A 22,645-nucleotide genomic window follows, 5' to 3' on the forward strand; every position below is an offset into this window, starting at 1 on the left:
TTTTTTTTTTTTTTTTTAGAATACTTCTGTTTATAGAAAACCAAATTTTCTCAAGTTACTGCTTCTGCTGTAGGTTGTAGAACATAAGAAAATGGGCATTATCATTGTTTTTGCATAAACCTATTAAAAAATAGGAGTTTTTTACCTCCCTCCCTTTTAGTACTGCTACTGAAGTCTAGCATGTGTTTGATTAGAATGAAGTGTACAAGGAAGTTAGTACGCTTTCTTCCTTCACTTGTGCTCTGGAATGGGTTGTGAACACCTTCCTAAATTAAATTATTTTACTTTATTTCCCTTGACAGTTAGGCAGAAGAAACAAAGAGAGATTAGCAGGGGAAAGATGAGATTAAAAAAGAGGTGATGGAAAAGAAGTTTAAAAAGAAAAGTAGAAGTAATTGTTCTTTTAAATTACAACATTACTTGGCTTCTTTAAAAAAAAAGAAAAAGGGAACAAAACTTTCTTAGAAGCCATAGCAAAAGAAAATATAGCAAGGAAAATGGGTCTCATTATGTAGGTCTAATTTTCAAGCTTGTTTTGAAAATGTGTTTTCGGCTGTTTTTTGTGATCTCTGTTTTTGGTTTTTTTCTGAGACACTGTGGTAAGGATAGAGGTAAAAATTTCTCCTGAAACTCCATTCTACTTATGGAGATATTTTTTTAACAGAGGCTTGTTAATGGTGGCTACTTTTGTATCAGTGCCTAAGATACAAAATCATCATGACAATGCTAGGAAAGCTAAACAGATCAGGTAGTCAGGCAAAAATGAGGACAATGGTCAGACAGTACATGATGCATTACATTAGTAGGTTCTGTATACTTGGTCAGAGTCCTTGTTTGACTGAAACTCGTTTCAGCTCAGAGGTTATTAGTAATTAAAATTACTTTGTACTCTAACCCTGCATGGGATAATCAGATATATTTCACTCTGATGCAGATCCTTAGAGTGCTCCCACAGACTGTCTTCTTAGGTTTCATTCAATTTTTATTGACATTTGGTTTTGCTACCAGTTAAGTTGTTTGGGCATGTTATAGTGCATGGTACAGCACTGCCTTTTCCTTACTTTTCTTGAGTTCCTGAACAACAGGATGTTAATTTCTGTTTTGAGCTTTAGATGTCAATCTGGAACACAGCATGTTCCATGCTCTGTTGAAGCAATGAGAGTCCCTTAGGATCTCCTTAGGCACTCCTTAATGACTGACTCTGTGCAGACTATGAAGGTTAGAGTGAGTATGTGGTTCTTAGTGCCTCTTTCAAGGAGGTGAACCCTAATGTTCATTACAGAACTTGTTGTAAAGACTGGGCATACTAATGCAAAATCTGCTAAACATTGGGTCAGTAACCTTCTGGGCAGCCAGAGTGTTCACTACTGCTCAGATAGACCATTCCCAGTATCACAGCTGTGGTTATTTTCATTTTTGTTTGCTATTTGTGGTAGCAACACTGAGTATCCTGAAGCAGAAGATGTCGCACATGTTCCATCAGTAAGAAGTTTGTCACTTCCAGTGGAGAAGGTGATAATGAGCTGATACATGTGTGAACAGGGGAGACTTCTGCAGCTATACTTCCAGAAGGATAGCTGCTAGAATCACTGAAACACTGAATTGTTGAGGCAGTTTCCTTACTTGTTTCTGTCCTTGACTGATTGTTCTGAAGTCCAAAACGTTTCCTTTATAAACAGAAAAGTATCTGGGATGTGTAACATTACTGTAATACCAAATACCTTATGTTTTTCCTCCACTTTTGAAGCTTGCTTCATCAAAAACTAAATGTCTTTTTGTGTTTTCTTGACAAATTTACTGATTTTTCTGAGCAGTAACTTTTGTCAAGCAGTGGGATTGGGCTATGCTGTTGTAAAAGTGCCAGTTTCTGAGTTACCCCATATATCAGGCTGGCATTATCTGACATGTAGGTTTTTGCTATCTGACATGATGGGTTTTTACTAGCAAGACCTATGAGGAGGTGCTCTTGAGAAATACTTCCTTAGCCTGTAATAAAATGCTCTTCTAAGTGAGTTCAATACGATCAAAGGTACCAGCCTTGACTAACTCCCTATGTGACATGAGGTTTGAAATTCAAGGAAATTACATTAGATCACTTTGTCTTCTTTTCATCATTTTTACAAACCTATTCAACAAAACCTTTCTCTGTTGTGGGTGTGTCTTCTGTAGAGTCATCCTTATGCTGAAAGAAATAACCACTTTTTTTTTTTTTAACTGTGTCCTCCTACTGTTTACAGCTGGCTTACTTTTCCCTGTCCCCTATCTCAACTTTTCAAGAATTTAAAAGTATTTCTTCAGAAGACTATATAATACAGAAATGTGTATTTTATTTATATCTCTGGTTTAATTTTCTGTTGTGTTAGGTGATTCAATGCCTCTCTATTCAAACTGGCGGTTGAAGGTGATGGAGCACAATCAAGGAGAGCCTCTACCTTTCCCACCTTCTGGAGGTTGCTGGTCACCATTGGTGGATTATTTGCCTGAAACTTCTCCTCCAGGCATGTCACTTCACAGGTAACTATTCTGGCAAAGTTTATGGCAATTCATTTTGGTTTAATTTGTGTTGCACAAATTGAGTAATTTGAAGATAGCAGATTAAAAGACAGTAGATAGTACATTTGTTTTCTCTGGGTTTACTCATAGGTCTAGGAATTTAGGATTACTCAACCTTTTAATTTGGAGGACAGAAGTTTTTCTGTCTTAATTATGAATGTTCATCTTTTCTCTTCTAACACAACTTCATGAATTTTTATAGATTTAAGAATGAATACAGACTAGAAGTGTGTGAAGCTCTTTGCAGCACTTCATAAAGTTCATGTTACATTCTTCTAACTACTTTTTTTTGTTTGTTTTAGATGCAATATAGCAGTGATTCTTTTGACGGACTTGATAGTTGACCACAGTGTAAAGGTGGAATGGGGAGGATATTTGCATCTTTTGCTTCATGCAATTTTTCTAGGTAAATAACTTCTTACAGAAATATGTATAGTAATTTAGGAATTCTTAGCTGTTCTTTTTGATATTTAAATAATGTTTGCCCTTGTATTGAAATCTCATTAATGTCATAATATTTAGAGTATTTTAAGAGTTCAATTAAATATCTTTCAGGGTGATTAGTATGAATTTTATTAAGTTTTTTTGGAGTTGTTTGAAGGCACTTTCTGTTGGATTTAGTTTTACCTCTTCCTCCTTGTAGACACAGTAAAATTCAATTTTTTTCTTCCTGTTTCATCCAGAGCACAGATTAAGTTCTTACTTAAAATCACTCTGTACTTTAACCCTGCATGGGATTATCATATATTTTTTCGGTCTGATCAGGATACAGTTTGTTAAACTGTATGCTCTTGTTTCTATATTGAAGCACTGAAAAAACATCATTTAGTGAATTATATATCTATTATTTGGTAAAGTATAACAGATCAGTTTGAATTCTGCAGTTCTTTACATAATGTAATTCAGTGTGCTCTTTGAATAAAATAAAACCTTTCTGTTTTCCTTTTGTGTTAGGTTTTGATCACTGTCATCCTGAAGTCTATGAGCATTGTAAACGACTACTTTTGCATCTACTGATAGTGATGGGATCTGGCAGTAATGTCCAGTCTGTTGCTTCTGTCCTACTCAGAAACAGAGAGTTCAATGAGTCCAGGGTGCTTACTGTCAAGCAAACTACCCATTTAGATTATACTTTCACAGGTATGCTTTGCTTTTGATTTATTATGTCTTGCTTGTTAAAATGACATGGGAAGTTATCTCTTCTTCTAGGCATTATTAAAAATTCTCTTATTTTTAATATCTTATCTTAGCATTACAGTGTATTTCTTCGTTTTTTAATGAAGTCAAAATGAATACAGTTCACATTAGCATTTTGTGCCCACTCATCAAAGTAGGGAGCACAGTTGAATGATTAAATAGTAGTGGAAACCAAAGAGGGAGCTCTGTGTTTTGGATCTTTAGCACAGCAGTTTTTATGATGCCGTAGAAAATAAAAACCAAGAAAGTGCATTCCTTACTTGTTTATAGCAACTTGAATGTTTTCATTTTTGTCAGCTGTAATTGTATTGTTTATTGATTACCAGAATACTTTTTTGAGATACTAGCTTCTAATGTTCACAGTAACATTACAATATTGTAATTATACAGGACACTATATCTTTTCTATGTATCTCTTCATGAAGGGAATATTTTAATAATGAGAACCTATTGTAATTTTTAAAGAAATTTAAATAATTCTCTTTTTTTCCTGAAATGCAGTATTTCATAATAGTTCAGTAGGTGGCAGCATATTGCCATACAATCGTTCATCCTCTTTTGTTCACATCTGAAAGTGGTTTTATTACTAACTAAAAATACTCATCTGAATTGTGAATTTGGGTTTTGTAGCAACAAGGAATTAAAAAGTGTATAGTGGAAGAATTCTTTTATGTGAATCTATTTGGCAGAACTTTAATGGTGCATCTGCACAGTGATGTATACAAACCATTTCTTTCCTAATCTTTGTGGGTTTGGGTAAAGCTGTCTAATTGTGACACGATATTCTGCTGTTACTAAAACTGAAATGTCTGATAGAAACTACGGTAAAGTCAGCATCCAACATTTACAGCTAGTGATTAAGATAAGGTCTTCAGAGGTATGCATGCCTAGTACAAGGCATGGGCTTTAACAAAAAAATTATCTGCTCATTATTAGGAAGTAAGTTTCTATAATTTGTTTAAACTTATTGAGACGCCTCAGAAGCTGATGAGCTGTCATATTACTAGTACAAAATCAAACATAATACAATGGTTTTAAATAGGGATCCAGCAGTTCCCTATTGAAAGTCATATAAGTCATGTGAAGACTTCTCATATATCAGACTTGTTGATTTCATTGAAATTATTGCATCCTTTAATTTATTCTCTTTAAATTATTCTCATTACATTTGCTAAGTCAGTGATTTTTTTTAGAGGGCTGTGTTTTCTTTTGATATGTTTAATATTAACTGTCAACTTTAAAGCTCATAATTACCTTGTTTTTATTTCAGCAGGTGTTCATGATTTTATACCCGATTACCAGCCCTCCCCAATGACAGACTCAGGGCTTAGTTCAAGTTCTACCTCTTCTAGCATCAGTTTAGGAAATACAAGTGCTGCCATTTCTCAACTGCACACCACAATCCTCAACGAGGTTGACATTTCAGTAGAGCAGGATGAAAAAGTGAAAACTCTTATAGAATTTATTACCTCAAGGTAAGATATCAATTTGCTTTTTTGTCATGACATATTTTGTGAAAAAATGGCAACCCCCTTACTATTTAGCATTATATTGTCTAATTCTGTTTCTGTTTTGTCACCAGTAAGTGATTTTATGTAATACAACCTATAAACAGCTCTAACTTTCCATCACTTTCTGAGAATTTTGACCACCCTTTCCTGTCCCGAGTGTTTAAAAGTATTTTGCCACATTCTGTTCAGGTCTGTTATCTTTGCTTGCCACACAGTTCAGAGAATTCACTTTTCCATGTAAAGGATTAGGGCAGGGATACACTGAGATGATTAGGGAGCTGCAAGATTCACATGCAGTTTATGTATTACTTAGAGAGCTGACTGTTCAAAAATCAGGAATTTATCGGAAAAAGAACGTCTGTAAAACCACCGACACTTGTGCAGTTTGTGTGATAAGTGTTATATAAACTTTTAGGATGGTGCAGATCTGAAATCCTACCTGTTTCTCAAAGTGTTTGATACTTTTGCTTTACATCAGCCTAAGTTTAGAATGGTATGGTGTATCGATGGGAAGGAAGGATGTTGTTTTAAGAAGTGTATGATGGTGTTAATTATACTGGTTCTTTGTTAGATAACTAAATATTACCTAACAGAGAGTATCTTTTCCTAAATCTACCCTTTTATTTCAATTGGATCTGATCTATTTCTTTTCGTCTTGTCTTAACTTCTTGTATATTTGTGTAATATTGGGCAGTTGTCAAACTTCTTTCCTATTCCAGTTCTAGATGTTTTCTTTTTCATGGCAGGTAGTAGATTCTCTTGCAGTTAACCTGAAACTTCAAATTTAATTTAAATACTATTAATGACAAAGGCTATGTTTTATATTCTCTTTACTCTTTTTTTATATTTTTAGGAAAAGAGGCCCACTGTGGAATCATGAAGATGTTTCGGCCAAGAACCCTAGTATAAAGAGTGCTGAACAGTTAACTGTGTTCTTAAAGCATGTGGTATCTATATTTAAACAGTCTAGCTCAGGTATGTTGGAAAACAAATCAATGCATGATAGAGTGTCCAAGTCTGCAAACTAAATAAATATTTTTTTAATGCATGTAAACATACAGGTTATCTATAAAATCACTCTAGGTAATTGTTTACCGCTTCTAAATAATAGATTTTTCTTGTGTATTAAACGTTTCAGTTCATGTTTCTGTTATGACAGATTTAAATATAATCTTTTAGGAACGAGATAAAATATCTTTTTAATTTGCTGTAAACACTTAATATTCAAGTCATAAATACTTTATTCTCTGGAGGTCTTTCCAACGTTAACTATACAAGTTTAATATTCCTGTAAAGATTTTTGAAACTAATAATGCTTGAGATAAATGTGGAGGATATGAGGGAGTTTTAAATTTAGGAATGACTTTGGCAATTTACTCTTCAGTAAATTCAAGTGGATTTGTTTTTTTATAAAGCAGAGTGGCTTGAGTATTTATTTGCTTTTGTAGGAGGATTTCAATTGGAACATCGTCTCAGTGAAGTTGCTTTGCAAACTGCGCTTTCGTGCTCCTCTCGGCATTACGCTGGGAGGTCCTTTCAGATTTTCAGGGCTCTGAAGCAGCCTCTCACGCCATCCACGCTTTCTGATGTTCTCTCCAGACTAGTTGAAACTGTTGGCGATGCAGGAGAAGAAGCTCAGGTATTTGAAATTTTCCCTCCATTTTATTAGAAAGCTAAGTCTACCTAAATGGCATTCTTGTATTACTAGTTTATTGGCACCAAAATTTGAAAGCATTGTTTTGTTCAGTTGCTTTTTATTTTTAAATATTTCAAATGTCAAAGCAGTTTTAATCGTGATTGTTTCTGAATTTTCACCCAATTAACTGATGAAAAGATGAGCACATTCTCCTCTACAGCAATAGTAACTTTCAGAGAGTTTGATCATCTCTTTCCTGAAAACACCTTCTCTTTCATTGTTGGAGAATACTCAGAGAGCCATATAGAAAATAATTTAAGTTTTCTTTAATTAAGAACTTAACCTGAAAAAGTGTTAACAATCATTCAGTTTAGTGTCATTGTACATCTAAAGAGTGGATCTGATCTTGTAATTCTGCAAAATGAGTGTCTAAATAACTCCATCCTTCAGTCCATCCTTAAAAATAATGTAAGCCAGAATAAATTTGGTGAATACTTAGAAATAAATGGAAGGTTTTCCTTGTCTTGGAGGTGTACTGCTAATTTGAGTCTCATCGGGATTGTGTCCTAATTGAAACCTGAAATAATTTACTTACTGATACTGGTTTTTTATTTTTATATTACTACTCAGTAGATTTTCTGTGATATTCCTTGTTCATACTGCATAATTTATAATGGCTTGTGGCTTTCCCCAGGGTTTTGTCATAGAGCTGCTTTTGACTTTAGAGTCTGCTATTGACACATTGGCTGAAACCATGAAGCATTATGATCTGCTTTCTGCCCTTTCTCAGTAAGTTCTTTTATTAGTCAAGCTACATTATGCATATCTATACATTTGAATTACTAAAAATCTGTATTAAAAATGTCATGAAATATTTTCTTATTTTCTTTGCAGAACAGTTGTATATCCATATAGCGAAATTGCTTGCTCTTGTATGTTTTTATCATTCTGCCCCAAGCAAAACTTCTAGATTTCCTGAAAAGGGTCTTTGCTACTTTTTCAATTCACCCTCTTGGGTCCAATTTAATTTTACAGAATAGATGTTCAGCATGTTCCTCATGGCTCAGTTCTTAAATGTGATCAGTTCTTCTGAAGCTTCTCAAAAATAAAGGCACTGCAAGTGCTAGTCTGTCTTAGGCCTCAGGTTTGTTGTCCATATATGAGAAATGTAATTGAACAGTCTGAGTCATTTGTGTGTCTCATCACTGCTGAAGTGATTAGTTCAGTGACTTTTTATCAAACTGAAAAATATCCCTAAATCTACAGACGTCTATTCTTTGTTTGACTTCCTTGCAAAGTTTTTGAAAACATTGGAATTTCTTGGAATATATTCAGTTTCTCAGTATGAGAACTAGAAGGTGTTGGTTTTCCTGAGTCAAATACTTCAGACAGATACATGGTAATAAGTGAATTATTAAATCATTAATTTCTCTACTTTTATCGCATCTGTAAGTAAGTTAGGCTGCTAGCTAATCACTTACAGGTAATCTTTTACATGCTATAGGCTGATTTTGCTGCATTTTGAAATTTTTTTTGTATTCTGGGATTGTAACAAATAGATGAGGTAGAAGAGATAACAGGAGGCTGAAGTCTTGTCCTTATGTTGTAAGGATATTTTAATAACAGATAGAGAAGTTTTGTATTTATATATATTATAATACTCCTATGGTGATGAAGCAGAATATTCACTGCGTGTGTGTGTATGATTAGTGTAACATATTTTTTCTTTCCTCCTTTTTACTAAACTGTATGTTATTAAATTATTTTGCATGAAATAATACATAATGTTGATTTTTATTTTAGAACCTCATACCACGATTCTGTAATGGGAAACAAGTATGCAGCTAATAGGAAAAGCACTGGACAGATAAATCTAAGCACAAGTCCCATTAGTAGTGGCAGTTGTTTGGGATACTACAGCAATACCAGGAGTAATTCCTTGAGACTGAATTTAATCAGTGAACGGAGAGGCGACCGGCGACGGAGCAACACACTGGATATAATGGATGGAAGGATAAATCATGGTGGAAGTTTGGCCAGGACTAGAAGCCTTTCCTCCCTGAGAGAGGGAGGGATGTATGATGTGCAGCCCACTACTGACCCTGTCAACTTGATGGCCACTATATTTTGGATTGCAGCTTCGTTGCTGGAGTCAGACTATGAGTATGAATACCTTTTGGCTCTCAAGCTACTCAACAAGCTTCTTATTCACATGCCTCTGGATAAATCAGAGAGTCGGGAAAAGATAGAAAAGGTGCAGAATAAACTGAAATGGAATAACTTCCCAGGCCTTCAGCAGCTTTTCCTGAAAGGCTTTACTTCAGCGTCAACACAAGAAATGACAGTTCATCTCCTCAGTAAACTCATCACCATCTCCCGGCATGCTTTGGTGGATCCTTCTCAGTTAGCAGGTATCTTTTGTAAATATGTAATTTTTTTTTTTTCCCATCAAATTAAGTGGAATCAAAATCAGTAATAATTAAGCATTTGCCTTAAAGAAAGACTTCAGTTAAATGGTTTTTGCAGTTGTCGATATTAATCCTGCTGGATAGTGGGAATACATTACAGACTGTGATTATCTGACAAGAAAGATTGCGTGTAAACTTTATGTATTGACTATTGCTTACGAGTGAGTTGTAAGTGTATTATTACAGTGTATTATTTTTCATGATCTTGTGCTATTTCAATTAGTACTATTTACATGTTTTTAGAAACAATGTGACTAATTCCTAAAACTATCCAGTTTCATGGTAGTTTTGCTTAATAGGTCCAGTGATGAGTTTATTTTTGTACCTAACACAGACACATTTATATATATGTTCTTCCTACATACACACTTAGGTATGTGTATATATAATTTATATATCTATGTGAATGTATGGGTCATGCTGTAGAGGTTTTAAATACCAGATAACTCCACATTAAATTAAGTCAAATTAAAAATCTTTAGGGCTCATATAACTGTGTTTATGTATGTGTTTAGGATTTCCCCTAAACATCTTGTGCCTGCTTCCTCATCTGATACAACATTTTGATAACCCAACTCAGTTTTGTAAAGAAACAGCTGACAGGATAGCAAAGGTATGTAACATGATGCTTGGAAAAGTACCTCAGAGGTTATACCAGCATTGTTTCTGGTTTGGCTTTTTTTTTTTTTTTTTTGGCTCCCTTATGTAATACTTCTACGTGATTTTAATAGTAATATAAATAACTATAAAAGGTTATATTTTTAAAATGTGATCCAGTCCTAATTTGTATAGCTGGACCTCATACCAACCCCTGAGTTTCTGTTTGTCAATGAAAAACACATTTAGCTTATGTATAAAATTTAGATTTCAAGAACAAATTTTCTTATTAACGATAGCGGTTTTTCACTTGTCCGTTTTTTCCATTTGTCATTTAAAATGTAAACCTAATTGCATTTGAAGCCTTAATTTATTTCCTAATTTACTTACGAGACAGAAGTGATCCTCACCTTTCGGATTAGTAGATGGAGAAGACAAGGTTGTGTATCCTTTCTGTTACTTGTACAGAGTGATTAATCCTGAAATATTTCTGAACTGCAGTGGCTGTTAAAGCAGCACATGGTGCACACCAGCAGTCACCAGCCAGCATGGTGTGTTGTGCTGGCCTGACAGTCTGCCTTTTAAGGAAGACTGTGGAAAGGGGAATAGGAAGGTGCTGTCTGGCATAGGAGATGGCAGTCACAGGCCTCTGGCTGCCCAGACTGTGATATGTGAACCACTAAGCTGTGCACAAGCCATCTCAAAGGAATAAGTGCCTGATGCAAATCCAGACATTACTGCTGTCCCTGAAATACTTACGTTACTAAAGCTAGGGGTACTAGTTGGGGTTCGTTTGGTATGATTGATAGATAAACTTGGAACATGGATACCACAGTAGTAAAATTTAGGAAAAACTGTAGGTCATGCTTGTGTGCGTAGTTCGATTTCAGTTATTAGAAAATGGAGTGAAATCTGGGAAAAGTGCATAATGACTTGTGAATACTTGGATTAAAAAAATTTTAATTTCTAAAATAATTAAATATATTTTTGCTTTTCAGGTTTGTGCTGAGGAGAAGTCACCAACTCTTGCCAATCTGGCTCATATGATGAGTTTATACAGTACACACAGCTACTCCAGAGACTGTTCTAACTGGATTAATGTAGTGTGTAGATATTTGCATGACTCCTTCTCAGATGCCACATTTAACCTCATAACTTATCTTGCAGAGGTAAATTTTTAATAAAAGTATATCTCATGTTGACAATTCCTTGCCAATTCATTATTTTTCGTGATTCTGAATATTGAGGGCAATAAAGCACATCTTTCATAATGGGAAAATAATACTAAAATGTTATAGGATAGAAAAGGAATGACTACTGCCATTTTGGAGTACAGTAATTTAAATGTAACTTGCATTGATAATCCCTCTAATCTGATGAAAGAGCTCCTTTTGTGATAGGAGTGTTTGGCAGTAGTTATTTGTGTTCTGTACTACATGAATATACACTGTCTTGGCCTTAGCAAAATACGCCTTAGTGTAAATTTTACGAGACCTTTTTTAGCCAAGGGCACATTTAGAGATGTCTTTATCACAGTTTAAAAGAAAAATTGCGAAGTTCAGTTGTAAATATTGCATAATATATAAAAGATAAATTACTGAAATTACTGTATGATTCTGCTAACTGTTCATACAGGAAAACTGTTCTTACCTTTAAAAATATACGTTGTGTGAAAAGCTTGTAGAGCTTGTCCTTGAAGTGTATCATTTCAAACTGATGAAGAGATTTTTAAAATATTTATTCATTCTTATGAATGACTTTATATGTACTTCTTTTGTTCATAAAACTGCGTTAACCAACCTTCTTAAAGACATTGCTGCAATTGTTTTTCCTGCAATTTTAAGGTTTTGAATTTGTATGAACATTTCTGTTTAGTGAGAAGTGTTTTATCGTTAGGTGCTTTAGATCTGTGTTAACAAATAAGTCAAAATTCAGGGGAAAAATTAATCAGGACAAAAACTATTGCATTACTGGTTTTTAATGCTAAAATGAAGGTTTGAAAAACAGGAGGTTGTACATTACAGTTTCTTGAAGGGGAAAATAAATGTGTGTGGAAGTTAGCTATAGTTTAATGTTTGCTTTCACTTTTTGTTCCCATTAAAAGCCCTAATTAAATTTTGTGTTTTATAAACTTTTTTTAGCTGTTAGAGAAAGGGTTATCCAGTATGCAACAGTCCTTGCTGCAGATAATTTACAGTCTTCTGAGTCATATTGACCTATCCACAGCACCAGTGAAGCAATTTAATTTGGAAATCATAAAAGTTATTGGTAAATATGTTCAGGTAGGTACTCTGAAGAACTGTAAAAGGCTTTCTGCTTATTATCAAAGTGGTATCAAAATTATGCTTGAATTTGGGGCAGAATTTATTTCAGATATAAAAATAGTTGTTTGAAGTAGGATTCCGTAGGGTTTTTTTCCCTATGTAGTTTTTTCACTAGATGCTTATGTATTGTCAAATGTGATTTGTATCATGTAGGACAAGTTACCTGGTTGAATGTGCATTTGTTCACAGATACAGGCAACTCCTCATCTGCAGTTAGAGAAGATGATCCTTCAACTTTTTAAATATAAGGAAATGTTTACTGCTAAGCTGCACAAATGTTTTATTTATGTGTATATGTTTTAAAAAAGAAAGCTTTATGGTTAGATGCGTATTTAAATGGCTTTCAGTAATACATCTGTGAGGAATGTTAAAGTGTACCTTAACAAAATTGAGTGCATTTTTTATTAAATGAAGTCCCCAAAAGATGAACCACGTTGTTTTGCCCAAGGTAATTTGAGCCTTTTTACTTGGAACACAAATTCACTGAAAACCTATTTCATGGAAGAAAGTCTAGCATTTTGCTGAAAGATTTTATAAAAATGCCTGGAGCATAAAACCATCTCAGTGCACAACATTCTCTTTTTTTATCCCCTCCTTTTCTTTTTTCTCTGAATTCCATTATTGCCAAATGCATTTCAGTCAAATGGTTTAATCATAATTACCAGGAAAAGTAGTGGTCCCTGGATGTTTTGTTACTGATGGATATGTGCTTTAGATATTGTGCTCCTGTCAGAGTACATTAGGCCAAATGGAATGATTAGCATTAACTGTAGTTTTTATGGCCTGGCAGCTGCTTGCTTCACCTCTAGCATTTATCTGAGCTTTCTATGCAAGCCCACACTACCATGGAATGTAATCTTAATTAGAAGATGTAAGCTCTCAAAAGAATGGTACTAGTGAAAAAATATTCCGAAGAAGTTACCTTAACTCAGGCTCTGCCTCTCATAGTCTCATACTTCTTCCCTGGCTTTTTCTAAGAACTCCACTGGTTTGACACCATATAAAAACTTTGGAAACGTTTTCACTTTTTTAAAGATCTTTTATATTTCCTCATGATTTCAAGCACAAAATAGTTTTGTTTGTTTCAAAATCAGTTTACTCTATCCATAATGAAAAATAATTGCAGATACCAAGAGGTGGAAGTTTTTAAATACTGTCAGGTTTTATCTCCTGGGGCATGAAGGGCAGATACTTCAGGCAGTGGTAAAAACCAGTGTAACTATAGGGACTGAGGGACATGGGAAGAGCCTGGTGTGGCTGGCACCATGACCTGGAGCTAGTGAGCCTGCCTGGCTGGCCCTGACCACCCACATGGAATGGCCTGGTACCTTGCCGTGGCTTTCCTGGCACTTTGAGATCTGAAGCTTCTCACCTGTGCCGGCACCTTCAGCCACGTGTAAAAGATGACTGGTTTTGGTTTGGGGATTCTTGCAAAATCTTGCCGTACATGAAAATTGCTGTCTTCTTTGAAGTGATTGTTTTGTGATTTGTGCATATTCTCTTTAGAGTCCATATTGGAAGGAAGCCCTTAATATTTTGAAACTGGTAGTGTCTCGATCAGCAAGCCTTGTTGTGCCTAATGATATTCCGAAGTCTTATGGAGGCGACATAGGTTCTCCTGAAATCTCTTTCACGAAAATTTTTAATAATGTCTCGAAGGAGCTACCTGGGAAGACCTTAGATTTTCATTTTGATATATCAGAGGTAATTATTACATTTAAATAACAATGCAGTAATGACTTGCTGTTGCAAACTCAGGTGTTATTTTCTGTTAGCCTTCTACATTTATATGTTTTAAAATAAGTATAATTTGTAAGAGTGGCAGAAGTTGAAATTTTTCATACTTGTAATTAGAGTCATACAGGAAGATAAACTTTTGAGTTCTTTTATGTTGTGTTTTTGCCTTTTCTCCCTTTTGAATGTCTGGAGAGTTAATTACTAGAAGTCAATAAGATTATTCTCAAGGGTATTTCAGCTGTGTCAGAGAGCAGAATAATGCAGATGGCTGCTACTTGCAGCTGAACATTCCAGGCTTTCAACAAATGAAGGGTTGTGCTTTCAAGGACTGAGAGGATTAAAACCCTGGACAGTTTTGGCATGACTTTGGAAGGGGGAGGAAATATAGAGGAGAGAGTAGGATACAAAATACAGGAAATTCAATGTGAGAGGGACACAAATGGAAAAAAAACTCCTGTGGTTAAAACCACCACTCCTACCCCCAGTAAGGGTTCAGTAGAACTGAGAATAATTCAGCTGATACTCATTCTGTGTCTGAAAAGGGGAGTGGCCAAGTGACTGCAGGGTAATACAGAGTTGTGAAAATCATAGGAACTTTAGAAGTGATCAGAAGTAAGGGCTTTTGATTGAAACTAACCCCAGATAATGATTGGAGATACAGATGTCTTAAGAGCATTACTTGAATTGATAAGTAAATTCACTACTGGAAGTTTCAGTGCATGCAGATAACTGAGAGACAAGATGAATTCCCACAGAGTTCAGTGGATTAGCATTTGCTGTCAAAAGAGCTGAACTTGATCTTTGGTTTTTCAGAAGTGTGCATGCATTTGTGATGTTGCTAGTCTGTGAAAACAATTTGTTAATGGCAGGGAATGATTCTATAGAGAGACTTTGCATCTTTTTAACTTGAAACACAGTTGGTTTTAAAGTGTGCTTAAAAATACAGTTTGATTGTCAGCATAAAATGTGCGTAATTCAAAAATACACAAGTGGGCAGAATGGCAGCTTGCTGCGTAGGGTACAAGTATTCAGCTTTGTATTTCCCAGTGTACTGAGGCTCAGGGGATTAGACATGGGCTTTACAGAATGCTTACAAACAGGACAAGCCCTCCTACATTTTATATAATGCTAAATTCTAAAATCAAGTATGTATTCTTTACTAATATAAATTCGAATTTTAAGAAAGTGTTTGTTGTCTTTGCCAGACACCAATTATTGGGAATAAGTATGGTGATCAACACAGCGCAGCTGGTAGAAACGGCAAGCCAAAAGTCATTGCTGTCACCAGGAGCACTTCTTCAACTTCTTCAGGCTCCAATTCAAATGCACTAGTTCCTGTCAGCTGGAAGAGACCACAGCTTTCTCAGGTAAATTGTGTCTCAAACTCTTTACACATATATTGGAGACAGTTTATGAATGTATAAAAAAACCTTGCTGAAGTGTAATTTGAAGTCCGCATTGTGTCTTAATAAAGCAGTAAATGAATACAGCGTAACCTAAAAGCTAATACTGGTGAAAAGAAAAATGTTAAGATTCTTTTTAGAGGATTCAGCATGCAATATGACTAGTTAAAAATGCAGATGTCATGTTTATGTGATTGCCTTTGGTATATTTTTCAGAGAAGGACTAGGGAGAAGCTAATGAATGTGCTTTCTTTGTGTGGTCCGGAATCTGGTCTTCCCAAGAATCCTTCAGTAAGTGGTGATGGTGATTTGTTTTGGTTTTTAAACTCAAGTAGTGGAATGCTATTGCATTTTTAGGTATTGGTGAAGTTGTGAACAGCAGGTTTTGACAAACTAGTTTCGGTTCAGCAGTTCACAAATCCAGTTGAAAAGTTAGAGATGGAATCATAAGTAATGAGTTACTGTTATTCCTCAAGAAGTCCAGTGGGCATGGTTCTTTATTAACCAGGATTCAAACCAATATTTAAATTCATCCAAAACTACTGTTGCTGTCTCAGTGACTTTAGGTCAGTGTTCTGGCGAGGAGGGCTGTATGTTTTGCCCTGGTATTATCAGTATAGTTGTACTCACGCTGGCTGAGTGTAATGCCATTAAATGGCAGGAAGCAGGATACCTGACTTTAGGAGTTACAGAAACTGGAAGTTTTTATTTTTATTTTTATTTTTATCTTATATTTTCAGGTTGTGTTTTCTTCTAATGAAGACTTGGAAGTTGGAGATCAACAAACTAGCCTAATTTCAGCAACAGAAGAAGTGATTCAAGAGGAGGAAGTGGCTGTAGAAGACAATACCAGTGAACAACAATTTGGAGTTTTTAAAGACTTTGACTTTTTAGATGTTGAATTGGAAGATGCAGAGGTGAGACCTTGGGGTTTCTTCTGTGTATTTCCATTTGAGAACATTTTAAAAATAAGGTTGTGTTGGTGCAATTCTAAGAAATTGGTAGCTCTGCTAACTAATCCAATTCAGAAGAATTTATGACATGATTGAGCTTATCTAGATAAAGAAACCTATGTCACAAACTTTGCAGTGATAAGTTGCTGCAAATTGTTGGGTGGGTCCTGGGAGAAGAGATGAGATTTTTTGGGGGAAGTTAAGTGGAAGAAAGTGAAGTGATATGACAGTATAAGCCAGTTACAGCATGAACACCTGGGTATCATACAGTAGAAAACTTAATTATGGAACAATATGTGAAGAAAATGGCGTAATTTTTGTTTCTGATATGCTTCTGGATTTTGAAAACATGACAAAAGGCTTTCAAAGGGACAAACTGTATGATACACTATCTCATCATATATGACTGACTTGCTCTCTATAATTGCTTTTACATTATATCTGGTTCAGTTCTTACATTTCCTCCATTTCTCCTCCTGTCAGAAAGAGAGAGGGGAAGTAAAACAAAATTAATCCTCAATATTAAGTACTGAGATATAGTAAGGATTCTGTTAACAATTGTTACTTGCTTCAGACCAGAATTTGCTGAAGCTTAAAAATATGACTGTAAAAGGACAGGAGAGGAAAAAGCCAAGTGCATTGTAGTTTCTTGCAATGGTTTCGTTAGTCTATGCAAAATATTGAATTACAATGGACACCCTTGCTGGTCGTGAGTCCACAAGCTACTAAGAATATCTGCCTGTCTATACTTTTCCAGATTTATCCAGCCCTCTTTACAAAATCCTGGGTTTTTTTCCCCTAATACTTTAGTTTATCTCAGTTTTCTCCTGCTTCCTGTATATTGCCTCACTTCAGGTGATATTTGCACCTTCTAGGAAAAGTACAGGCTCATTATGATCCATTGCATAGATGTAACCACACACTACACAGGCACAATTTCCTGTATTTAATACAAGTAGTCAAAGCAGTTCAGAATTGATGCTCAGTAGTAGTAAAACATTATTTTAATACTAGGCAGGGCTTTACAGGTAGGATGCCAAAAGCTGGAAACTTGCCAAACCAAGTTAACCTTTAACTTCATATTCTGTATTATTTTAATAGCAGATCATAATTAAGAAGAAACTGTTTCTTTCTTATTACTTACCTGAATGAAACATGTAGTACAATACTCAGAAAAAATTTAAAAGCACAGACTGTACATATGCAAGGTGTTACATATAAATTGTGCACTTGATATAAGAGCTCTGCCTAGTTTTGCACCAAAAATATAGAATATTCTGTATTGCTAACAATTAAATGTCAACAGTATGAACTGGGGCTTTTCCATTAAAATCTGAGTAATATTCAGATTAATCTTAAGTGCTTCAGCCTACAGTAGTAGTACTTTGTTGTAGCTGGAATTCTTTTGCTTTGCCATAACTTTTCATCTTTTTTTGAGCAAAAGAAATCACTAAGAGAGAAAAAGACTACAAAATATTTAGTTTGCTTTGCATACTAAATGCATCATGATGAGATCTTAAATCACCACAAGATACTCTGTTGGGGCAGTTTTTGGAGCCACATTTGGGGTTAGATGTGGCATTTTAGTAACTCTCTGTAGACTGGTAAACTTCACAAATGAATTGTTTAAGGTTGATAAAATGCGTGAGAAAATCAAAGATCATTATTGTCCTTGAGAATTAAAACAACAGTGTCCTAAAGATATGGCTTTCACTTAGTACGGTGGTTATTTGAAACCCAAGTATCTCAGCTTTAAAATGTGCCAAGAGAATGGATCCAGCTATTGGTGTTCAGGGGGCACTTCATAAAACTGACACAAAGTAGCTGGTAAAACAGTTAATGACAACATCGTCTTTTCTACACCGTGTATATAATTAATGTCGGTGGTGCTTTGTCAGTTGGATGTGGTCAGTTTAGATTCATGTGTGTTAGTTGAAGAATTCCATCCATGTTTGTTGAAACAGTTGCTTTACATGTTACGCTAGAGAAAATGTATCATGAGCATGCTGGTTTTAGTGTTTTGTCATCAGTTTGTTTATTTTTTTAATCAATCTCTCATTAGAAAGAGACATTAAATACTAGCTTTTTGACTAAAGCTTTTTTTCAGAGCTTGAATCAGTCTTTTACTGTTGGCAAATCTTATGTAATAAAACATTTTTCCCTGGTTCTAGAGTATCTTTAAGTGTTTGTCCTCGTTCTTTCTAATTATATGTGTTTTCCTTTTTGCTAACCAGGAGCTGCAGGTAAGTTGCAGCCTGGTGCCCTGGCTTGTTCATCTGTTGTTGTCTGTGATGTGTTTGTTTTTCTAGTCAGATTATAAAATCAATACTGGTATAGTTCTAGATTATATACTGATTTACTTTCCAAGAAGATATTCAAAAGATTTTTACTTCATTTGCCATATATTTTAATTTATTTACAAACATTTAACAAGGTGTTTAAAATTTTAATAAGATTAAAGGGCTGATTGAAACTCTGTTCATAACACATTCAGTACTTGTGTTTTCTCTGTTGCATTTGTGTGTTAATTTAATTATGTTGAAATTCTTACATACATACGTATGCAAACTTTTTTGTTACAGGGTGAAAGCATGGACAACTTCAACTGGGGTGTTCGTAGGCGCTCTCTTGACAGCATTGACAAAGGAGACACACCGTCCCTTCAGGAATGTCAGTACTCCGGTAGCACACCGAGCTTGAACTTGACCAACCAGGAAGATACTGATGAGTCTTCAGAAGAAGAAGCAGCGCTGACTGCAAGTCAGATACTGTCTCGTTCGCAGATGGTAAGTGATTTTTGGATGTGGCACTGAGTGCCGTGGTCTAGTAACCACGGCGGTGTTGGATCAAGGGTTGGACTGGATGATCTCGGAGGTTTTTTCCAACCCGGTCGATTCTATGATTCTATGATATTTACATGAAAGGAGTCTGAGAACTTAAGCTTTCCCTTGCACTTTTAATGGATAAGTGTGGCTCACACTTTCAGCCTAAGTGACATAATGAGGAACTAAATTAATGTGGCTAAGCTTCTTTCTCATAACAACATCAGTGAAGGGAAAACGTCATGCCACCACATTGGTGGTACATAACAAATTTATAATTCTAGTACAACATTCATTTTCTTAATGTCTCTACACACACTATTAATACTGTCTGTACACCTACTATATTACTTTACACTTATTAGTTTTGTTTAAATACAAGCACAGAATTGCATGTGTTACATGATAAATTTGTGTCTTTGTGGATTCCTAGCGCAAAAAACCCCCCAGATGCTAAAAAAGATAAAGAGTATTAAGTGTTCATGTGGGGGTCTAAGTTGTGTTTAACCACAGAGATTGCTAATTTAATTATGGATTTTGAAAACCTGTGTACATATAAATGAGGAAGATCAAGAATGTTGGCCTCTCAGAAATCTCTAGTCATTACATAAATGAATTTATGAAAAAATTGACTTGATGGAGAGCAGCTTGATGGGTATGTTGCTTTTCAGACTTCAGCAAAGTTTGTATTAATATTGCCCCCAATAAAGTTCTCTGCTATTCAGTGGTTTTGGTCTAGCATTTAAGCAGTGCCAAAACCCTGCAAGAACAAGAAAGGAAATAATTTTCCTTAATAGAAAAACTTCTTTTCAGAGTTAAGTGTTACAGAAATGCATGTGATGCTTGTAATGCTTTTAGTGTAAAGCTGTTAAATTCATAATACATAAGTAAATTCAGATAGATAATGATGCTGAAACAGCCTATTTCAAAACTAATGCATTTTCCCCCTGTAGTTTATATGTTTACTGTAAAGAATTTCATGTTTCTTTCTTTTCTGTCCTAGTTAATCAGTGATTCTGCCATAGATGAAGCAGTATCAGATCATGCTGGTTTATCACTTCAGTCTCAAGATTCCACTAGCAGTGTGGGAACAGAAGAGGTGCTTCAAATCAGAACTGAGACCCCAAGTTTGGAGGCTTCTTCTCTAGATAACTCTAGCAACCAGCTGCCTGAGGTGGGGAGAAATGTGGGCTGGTGCATGGCTGATTTGGGCTCCTTCTAGTTTTAGTAGCAACTTCGGCTTTCTTTTCAACTGAATTTTCATCTGTTACACTGATTAGTTGATTTGCTTTTAATATTTCTAACCTGTTGGCATGTTCTTACAAAATGTTTCCTCAGTATGAAGACTGCTTGGATGGACTGAGGGAACTTACCACAGGTTAAAAATATTATTGAAGGGCTGATTGTGATCATGTCATGGTGCAGAATGATATAGGCTAATATTCAAGAGGCTTTTACTTGATATGGTTGAAATCCTTCTTGAGCAACATTTTCTTTCAAATACTTTATTTCCCTTCTCCCCCCACCCCTCCTTTTTTTTTTTTTTTTTTTTTTTTGCTTTCTTTGGGTTAATGTGATTGGTGCTATATGGGAATAAAACCTCAGGCCAGCTGTGTTAGGAGTTGGTTCCATTAAATAATCCTTTAAAAAGGACTACAAATGCTAGTGGTATACTTTTTTGGAAAGGCCCATGTGGACTGAGACAGTTTCAAGCTAATGGCGGCCTGCAAATCTGTGAGTACTTCAGTTTATTGTTTTTTAATCTTTGGAATAATTTAAAATTTAAAAAAATACTCCTAATTTAAAACAAAACTCTCACCTGCTACAGTTTTTCTAGAATTTGAAGTGGTTTGGTTTAGATGGACTTTCTATCTCTTCTGTTAAAATTATTTATGCTACTGGCAATCATATTTTTATTTGGATAAGCATTGCTAATCCCATTTTTAACAATACATGCAGTTCAATTGAGTTTTCCGGAAAATTAAGCCATTCCTATGTGTATTTGACTAACCAGTGCACTGTTTACACTTGAGTCTTCAGCTATCCTGGTCTAAACTGTCTACTGACTAGTTCAAGTGCCTGGGGTTTCTAAAGAAAGGTTTGCATTTTACCTGTTCACTAACTAGAAAAACCACTTACTGATAGGCAGACCACAGACGCAGCTAATATTTAATGAAGAAAACTGTAAGAACAAAAGATGTATTTGGAGTAGAATAAAGGGAAAGTGGCTGGTTTCCTGTGATAAAATCCTCACCTTTTAAAGGTGTAATATTGTGACTTTATGTCATAAAGTGCTTTTCCCCACATTTCTTCATAGTTTTTTCATTATGATTACCTATGGGCTTTTTTTATAAAGTTTTTTATTACATTGCAGTTGATAAATTGTCTCAGCTGTAGTAGAATACCTGTGCTTAGGTTGTCCAACAAATTGTCACTTCGTAGGCTTGTCTGCAACACACATTGTTGATCCAACAGAATTTTAGGTGGTGAAGGACACTTAACCTGGATGAATTTTTTGCACATAGGACAGATGTTTTAATTTAAAATTTCAAAAGCAAGAAGCAGTATATAAGTGGAATTTTATAGGACAAAATTAACCACAATAGAACTTTTGTCTTCTCCATCATTTGCTTTTGGTACATTCTCAGCTATAACTTGTTTTTACATTTTCATAGCTCTTTCTGAGAGTGCCCTGCCCTTACAATTCATTGTTCTTCTGCAGCTCCCGTTATAAAATCACTATATTTCTATAATCCATGTGAAAATATTCACACCAAAAAAAAGCACTGTTGTCATCAAAAAGTTTTGAAAACATTCAAACTGAGCTGAAAACTAATTCCATGGCTAAGCAGCATTTAGAAAAAATTGCTGTATATATAAAAAAGAATACTGCTAGTGCATACAAATGCGTTCACTAGATGTGATGTGTATCCCAGGTTTATTTTGTGCTTGTTAGAATATGAGATTTGGAAAAATACTTGGGTTCTCTTCAAGTACAGTTCAAACACTCAGAATGTTTGCTAACTCTCTACAAGAGTTAACTACCTGGTTGGATTTTGTTTCTAAAAGAGTGAGCTGGCTCTGTGCTTTTTAATAGAATGAGTTTGAAAATACACTATTAACTCACTTTGAAATACTTTTGACACCAATAAAACTGCTTTTGTTCTGAATTCGTATACTACACAATTCATAGCATAGTGTAGTTGTTTCTTCCTGTTCTCCTATACTTCATATATAAAAACTCTTCTAACACAAGCCATATGTATGCCAGCTGTCAGTTATCAAAATATTTTTAATATAAAAAATATATATCAAAATTTATCTAAGACAATATGAAAAAAAATGAAGCCATTATTTAAAAACAAGAATGGGCTAGTTAGATGCAGTTGAATTCCTTGTTTCTCTGAAATGGATGCTGACCAGTGAAGTAAATAGTTTACTTAA

At 35.0% G+C, this 22,645-nt stretch overlaps 1 protein-coding gene across 1 annotated transcript in view; it reads left to right on the top strand.

The window, feature by feature from the left end:
* Nucleotides 1-22,645, top strand: part of FRYL (FRY like transcription coactivator) — a 135,498-nt gene that overhangs the window by 91,796 nt on the left and 21,057 nt on the right. The window contains exons 36-54 of the mRNA XM_027899613.1: nt 442-515; nt 2,278-2,286; nt 2,364-2,514; nt 2,856-2,959; nt 3,508-3,693; nt 5,024-5,225; nt 6,115-6,236; nt 6,710-6,900; nt 7,592-7,686; nt 8,701-9,308; nt 9,881-9,978; nt 10,961-11,131; nt 12,104-12,244; nt 13,793-13,990; nt 15,229-15,390; nt 15,643-15,717; nt 16,167-16,343; nt 18,962-19,165; nt 20,205-20,375. Of these exons, the coding sequence (XP_027755414.1) occupies nt 442-515; nt 2,278-2,286; nt 2,364-2,514; nt 2,856-2,959; nt 3,508-3,693; nt 5,024-5,225; nt 6,115-6,236; nt 6,710-6,900; nt 7,592-7,686; nt 8,701-9,308; nt 9,881-9,978; nt 10,961-11,131; nt 12,104-12,244; nt 13,793-13,990; nt 15,229-15,390; nt 15,643-15,717; nt 16,167-16,343; nt 18,962-19,165; nt 20,205-20,375 (3,139 nt within the window). The remainder of the gene's footprint in view (nt 1-441; nt 516-2,277; nt 2,287-2,363; nt 2,515-2,855; nt 2,960-3,507; nt 3,694-5,023; nt 5,226-6,114; nt 6,237-6,709; nt 6,901-7,591; nt 7,687-8,700; nt 9,309-9,880; nt 9,979-10,960; nt 11,132-12,103; nt 12,245-13,792; nt 13,991-15,228; nt 15,391-15,642; nt 15,718-16,166; nt 16,344-18,961; nt 19,166-20,204; nt 20,376-22,645) is intronic.

Source organism: Empidonax traillii, unplaced genomic scaffold (assembly GCF_003031625.1).
Source record: "Empidonax traillii isolate 1590-97213 ecotype Southwest subspecies unplaced genomic scaffold, ASM303162v1 scaffold678:size492020, whole genome shotgun sequence".
NCBI classification, from domain to species: Eukaryota; Metazoa; Chordata; class Aves; order Passeriformes; family Tyrannidae; genus Empidonax; species Empidonax traillii.